At 43.7% G+C, this 6,876-nt stretch overlaps 1 protein-coding gene across 1 annotated transcript; it reads right to left on the reverse strand.

Moving 5' to 3' along the window:
• Nucleotides 1-573: 573 nt before the first annotated feature.
• On the reverse strand, nt 574-6,460 carry LOC118287402 (nucleoside diphosphate kinase A2). Its single transcript, XM_035612538.2, has 5 exons — nt 6,330-6,460; nt 4,438-4,570; nt 1,383-1,484; nt 1,114-1,226; nt 574-1,026 (listed from the first exon to the last, which is right to left on the reverse strand). The coding sequence occupies exons 2-5, from the start codon at nt 4,564-4,566 to the stop codon at nt 912-914; spliced, it is 459 nt and encodes a 152-aa protein (XP_035468431.1). The 5' UTR covers nt 4,567-4,570; nt 6,330-6,460; the 3' UTR covers nt 574-911.
• Between the last annotated feature and the right edge of the window lie 416 nt (nt 6,461-6,876).

Here is a 6,876-nt window from a genome sequence, read left to right on the forward strand (position 1 = left end):
TCTGGGTCTCTTCATTACATAACGAGGGCAACGCTAGATTCCACCGGTTAAACTTGATGAACTTTTCTATAACTTGTATCAGCGATATGCATATTAAAATACTGCCTTCACTTCATAAAGTACTGTATTACAGCATTAAGTTGTTGAGTATTAAGGATACAACAAAATTTGGTTTTCATGGAATGATTAACATCTGTTTAATATTTCAGCGGAAGCACCTGTTTCCTCCTTCGCTAAAAAAAATAAAGTGAAAAAAAACATCAAATATATACACATGTAGGTTTTATCTCACTCTTTACTTACTTTTGCAACCCTGCTAAAGATTGTTTGAGACTTCAATGTAAAGGTGTCCATTAGAACTTAACTCTGGGACAGAAAAAGAAAATCCAGTCATCATTCTACAATTAAGATTGATGCCACAGGAGGCGTCAGCACAACTTCACAAACTGAATCTTTACAGTCCAAGCTTTCATATGAACCGTATATAAAAATCTGTTGTGCAGATGTAGAGTTAGAGTTCACGTCACCAGAGGATGACGTACATTAGTGTGTGTAATCAGACTAGTGAGACAGTTGATACTCAGTCTGTCAGTTTATTGGAAAGCAGATCACCTTTAAATAACAGTCAAAGACAAGTTTCCAATCATCAACTGTAATCAAGGAAAAGATGGAATGATACTACATGTATGAGTTCAGGAATGTAGAGACAAAACAGACCTTACACAGAGACCAAATCTCAGTACAGTATGAGAATGAGTAGAGTAGAGGGCGGGGGGGGGGGGGGGGGTAGACCATGGGACAAGAAGAACTTGCCAACAGCTCTTCTTTCCTCCGCTACAGATGGAAAAACTCTAAATCCGGAGGTAAAAAGTCCCAGCAGTCTGTGAGACTGCTGCAGAACCCAGGGCAGCCTAGTAGAGCCAGTCAAAGGCACAGCTGGAGTAGCTGACCAGCTCGTCATCTTTGAACCACAGGGAGATCTCCTTGTTGGCACTGTCCACCGAGTCACTGCCATGAATAATGTTCCTGAGCAGAGAGAAAATAATTAATTTTATAGTTCGCTTTCTGCACACTGCGTTGGGGTGGTTTAGGGCCGTCAAATTCACCACTCACTTGCTGACGTCGATGCAGAAGTCTCCTCTGATGGTTCCGGGCTTGGACTCCGCAGGGTTGGTCTCGCCCAGCATCACCCGGCCCGTCTTCACCACACCTTTGCCTTCCCACACCTGGAACAGCCAACAGCGGGATGATAAGCGCTTTGACACTACAGCTGACAAACTGCATCATTTGCACGGCAGCCGGGTAGCAGAGCTCGTCTCTAGGGTTTAAAGCCGTTGATATAAAAACACCCCCTACGGTCTTATACGATCATCTCTACTCACCATGGCAACCACTGGTCCAGAGCTCATGTAGTTGATGAGGGTAGGAAAGAAAGGTTTGTCCTTCAGGTCCACGTAGTGCTGATTCAGGAGGTCCTTGGAGGCCTGCAGCAGGGAAACAAGAGGACAATACATCAGTGTCACTCTGTACTTCTTACATGGATGCTGAGGGAAACAAAACCTGGACCTACTAACACTCTTTCCTGCCAACCAATTTTGATCCAATGTGGGTGAGAAGCCCAAAAACAACTCAACACTTGACAGTTTGAACAGCTCCAAAATTAACTTTTTGGCTTACCAGCAATGTTGTCTGGTATATTAAAAACTTTTTTTACCAGCAAGCCAGATTTTTTTACTAGCCAATACTACTAGTTTTCTTCCTCGTCTCCCGCTATGAAGTCTGTCCTTCTGCTGCGGATGGTGCCTATTTGCCACAGTGCCCCGCTGGGGGTCTGGCGCGACACACACCGTCTTTGTTTGTAGCTGCTACTGTATCCCAAATTTGCGCAGTTTGATTACTAACACAATAAGGTCCAATGCACGTCACATCCAGTGTCGCGGATCCAGCAGATTGAAGTGACAGCTAAGGCCTTGGCGATATGGGAAAAAAAAAAATCCTATCTCGATAATTATTTTCATATTGATCAATATCAATATACATCACGATATAAGTCAAATCACTGTTTTTGTCAAACTTCAAGGTTTTGAGATGTATATCATAATATTTACCAAAGTTAATTTTGGTTTAAGTATTACTTATTTTCTGTGAGAAGTTGAACAAGTTGTAGGACATTATACAACTGCTGCTGTATAATGCATTTGTATAAATACAACTGCTGCTACAAAGTGGAAAGGTACAGGGAGGAAGTGGAGGAGGATGTTTCGGGATGATGGCAGGATCGGTGCTGAGCTGATCCTGATCTTATTAAGCAGATTGGGCAGCTGCCAGATGGACCAATACATATATTAAATGCAGATTCGTTAATTTCATAAAATTGGTGAGAAATGTGTGGAAGCGCCGTGTGACAACTTCTGCATAAGCCTTTTGTTTCAAATGACTCGGGTATTAGAGATGATTAGTCAACTCGCTGCAGCTGGGCCAATCAGCGCACCTGCTTCAAATTCTCTGTCTCAGCAAAATGGGTTTGATTTGAATAACGGTTGAAACCACTCGTGGCCTTTTCTCTTCTCGTATTTCTTTCTTCGCAGCGGTCCATACTCAGCTATTACTTTTCTCAGCTCTATCATTTTCAGTGATTTTATATATTTACTTGTTTTTTTCATTTGTTAATGCTGAGGCATTCTGTATGAATGTGGATTCTTTTTTCACTGACAAAATTAAACTTATCTAGTGAGATTACCTTAGCGCAGTGGTCTGGGCTCCTGCTTCCCACCAAGAAGACTGTTGGTATCACGGTTTTTCTCTTTCATTGTATTTCTTTACCATTTTTCCTACATTTTCTTTCTTATGTGTGAATGCTGAGGCATTCTGTATGAATGCTGTCTTTTTTCTTAGACAAAATGACTAGTCTCTCAAGATCACCTTGGTGCCGCTGTCTGTGCTGTCACCTCCCAGCTAGAAGACTGTTGGTTTGAATCACGGTTAACATGATCCGTCTCAGCAAAAAGTGCTTTCGCTGCCGTCGATCCTGTACATTCACACAGAATTTCCGCAGGAAATGCGCTTCTAGTTTCTTCAAAAATCTTGACCAATAAAGTCATGTGAGACATGAATAGCCCCAGTCCTCATGGGCCCATGTAACCTTTATCTGCAAACCTCTGAAGGACACTCCTTCCTCCTCACATCTTTTTTGTTTACAGGTCACAACATGTTTACAGTCAGCACACTGGGAACACCAGTGTGGACATTTTACCACAGCAAAATAAACTTGATATCAACAATGTAACCAATATCACCGGTCCACTGAGCGGCACACTTTAAGGTGCGTGTGTAGAATAGAAAAGTTACCACCTTGCAAAGTTCAGATTCTCATTAATGTTTTCTTGTTCCCTTTTGGTTAAGGGTCGTCCATCTACAACCCTCCCCATTGATAACTGAAGCTCGTCAACAGAACATTATCCATCAATATGTTCTTTATAACAAGTGCTTTATGCTGTTGCATCATTGCAGAGCTGTGTGCAGAGCTTTGTCCCAGCGTCAGGGCCACATTGACCCAGGAGAAATCCTGCCACGATGTTGGACCATCAAAACATCCATAACGTTTGTGTTGTCCTCAGCAGAGAGGCGGACCTCAGCACAACACACAGCCCGTCTACTGATTTATAAATCTGATAGAGCAACATTTCCACATCATGTGCCGTTACTTTCATTTCAACTAACATCAGACCAAGTATTATCTAAACCAATCCAACGGGTCTGATGCAGAGAAAGGAAAGGAGCAAACACCCAGCAAATTATGCCAGTCAAGTATGCCAACGCTAAAAAAAAAAAATTTTTAAAAACGGACTGCTACTCGATCCAACTACTACCTTCATTCTAAACAGAATGAGATTGGCATTTGTCTTTGTAAACATCTCAGTTGTAAATATAATGTGCAACCATACTTTCGATAAAATCCACTTCCTCAGGACACTGCTGCATGCTACTGATTCAGACTGCATTTGGCTTGCACAGAATTCACTTCCTGCTAAATCACTGACAGGAGAATTTATTTTGAGTAGTTGCCATTAATCTTTGCCTCGAGTGACATGCATGCCAAGAATACAGGTTATTTTTACAGAAATCCTTGCATAAGGCAGGTTTATAAATTAACCACGCTTTCATGGTTAAGCATGCAGCGTCCCACTCGGTCACAGATCAGATGTTGGAGGATCAGGGGAAGTTTGACATTCAGCGCTAATTGGTCGTGCTACAGTCAGGAATAGACAAGCAGGCTAATCAGCTCACCGGAGGTCTTAACAGCTTCTGCACACCCACAAGATCATGTGCAGTTACCACAACGGTTAAAAACAACAGGCAGTGACCTTTACGAAAGGAGCCAGAGTTACAGCCTTCACCAAACAGATGAATACAAGCCAACGCAACCGTTTTACTTACATGAACCATCTTCATGCCCACAAGTTTGAAGCCCTTTGTCTCGAACCTCTTGATGATGTCGCCAATGATGCCCCGCTGCACACCATCGGGTTTGATGGCCAGGAAGGTGCGCTCCTTAAGCTCAGCCATGATTCTGAAAACAAAGTAGAAAAAAAGACGAATGAAGACAGAACAAAGTGTAATTTGCAGGAAGAGGAAGCCCGAGTGTGTGACTCACACCACTTGATTGAATTTGGCACAGGCGGAGGTGGGGCCGGCTGCCGACGGCCCCGACCCCATTGCGCAGAGAACGCACTGACGATTGAGAAGGTTGGTGTGGATCTGACTACTGTAACGCTGACCTGACCACTGGCCCCGCCCACGGGGCGAACACCTTTATCCTGACTCGGACTCAGCTGCCAGTGTTTAGTTGTTCACACCTCATGAGTCTACTCAGCCCCTGGGAAATTAAGCTTCATATAATTTCACAAAAATGTTATGGATTATTTTAAAGTCTCATTCCACTTGAGTTAAACTCGTACAAAACAGAATACAATTTAATCAAATGCAAGTGTAACCTTGTAAGTCTAGAGCTGAAATGATGGTCAGTTATTGGGCTAGTTGTTGATTTGACATAATTCATAATAAAATGGAGGTCACTTTTTTATGGTTTGTCACGTTAAGTCCAACAAATAAATGTCCACACTCTGCTGCTGAAATGTGAGGGTTTGCCATTTTTTTTTGTCATGATGTTTTGGACTGTTGGTCGAACTACACAAAGATTAAAACAAAGCTCAGACATTATTTTTTTTTTAATTTACATTTTTCACAGTTCGCAGACACTTTAACTCAAGAACACAATTAGCATATTCAAAACGATGAAATATAATGGGATTCAAACTGACCTTTTATCAAACTCTTATTCTCCAATAGCTAATACTAGAGCTGCATCAGTTAATCCATTAGTAATAGACTACTAAATTAATCGCCAACTAGTAAAAATTCTGATTTCAGCTTCTTAAATGTGAATATTTTCTGGTCCCTTTGCTCCTCTGTGACAGTGAACTACACATCTCTGGTGTGTGGAAAAAAACATGTTTGTTTTTTTTTCAGAAACCTGTAGACATTGTTTGCCATTTTATGGACTAAACAACTAATCGAGAAAATAATCTTCAGTTGCATGCCTAGTTAAGACCAGATGTAAACCGTTGATAAAACGATGCCTCCCTGACATCTGGACAAGACGCCTCGGAAGAGGTCAAGTCGTGCGACGCCAACACGCAGGAACATCAGTCACGGTGTGTCGGGCTGGAACGGTCGACGAGCGACTACGCCGACAGGGAACGAGCGTCCGCTCCCTGGTGAAAATGGCGTCCGAGCTGCTGGCTGCTGCGCTCGCCGGCCGCTCCCCTGAGCCCGCTCGCACTCGGCGCCGGTCGAAGGAGCGAAGCAACCCTCGTTTCCGATCCTTAATTACTGGCCGACACAGCTGGTCAACGTAATCGCAGACCGCGTGGCGCATTCAGGCGCCCCGGGAACTGCGAGGACAGGCCCGGGCCCTCGGGCTACCAAGCCGCATGGTCTTTTGTTCGCGGAGCTGCTTTGGCAAGCGTGGCAGTGGACGCGTCGCCTCGTCGCCGCCCGCCACGAAACAAGCTGTCCGGCGACTTCAGCGTGTAAAGAACAACCGAGACACGACTCGCAACAGAACGCGTAACTGTGCTTGAACCGAGTGAAAAGACAAACCTCCTACAAAACCGGCTTTTACAAGCAGAAAAAAAACAAAAAACACATCGAAGCCAAGTATTGTCTGACTTCAAACTCGTCCGTATAGACCACAGGAGGGTTAAGAGGTGTGAGGACGTTATGTACGTCTGCGCAAACACTGATAGAGAAAAGGAAATTAATATTACCTTGACAATGACAGTCCGGTGACAGCTGCAGAAGCCCTGGTTCACTTGGGAGAGGAACAACCGAGGCTGCGCAGCCGCGTTTTATTCGTGAAGGCGGAGTCTGGCCAACGGCAAGTCAGAGGAGCCAAAATTAAGGAGCAGCGGAACGCGGCGGGGTCAGCTTTCTGTATATTCAAAGTTCTATGCACAATATATTGTTATTGAAAATACTGAATATGTGTTAATGCAATATGGTATAATAAAGAGAGTACTAGATTGGAAAATATGAGTACTAGGTACACATGGAGATAGGGTGTGGGAATCAGAGAGAGGAGTTACAAAATTGTATCCCTCCATTGTCAATATCAATACCACTTTATCCATTAAGAGTCGGGGTGGGGGGGTACACCCTGGAGTGGTCTCCAGTGTAACGCAACAACATACAGAGACGAACAACCATTCACACTCACACCTAAGGTTAATTTAGGGTCTCCAATTAACCTAACCCCAATCTGCATGTCTTTGGATTGTGGGAGGAAGCTGGAGTACCCAGAGAGAACCCACACAT

This window comes from Scophthalmus maximus, chromosome 16, assembly GCF_022379125.1.
Source record: "Scophthalmus maximus strain ysfricsl-2021 chromosome 16, ASM2237912v1, whole genome shotgun sequence".
Classification (NCBI taxonomy): domain Eukaryota; kingdom Metazoa; phylum Chordata; class Actinopteri; order Pleuronectiformes; family Scophthalmidae; genus Scophthalmus; species Scophthalmus maximus.

Bases quoted from the DNA above. Each gene is read 5' to 3' on its own strand.
- LOC118287402 (XM_035612538.2), bottom strand. From the start codon at position 4,566: ATGGCTGAGCTTAAGGAGCGCACCTTCCTGGCCATCAAACCCGATGGT. The intron at 1,485-4,437 runs GTAAGTAAAACG...TCCCTGCTGCAG, and splicing joins TGGGCATGAAGATGGTTCAT to GCCTCCAAGGACCTCCTGAA. The intron at 1,227-1,382 runs GTGAGTAGAGAT...TGGCTGTTCCAG, and splicing joins CTGGACCAGTGGTTGCCATG to GTGTGGGAAGGCAAAGGTGT.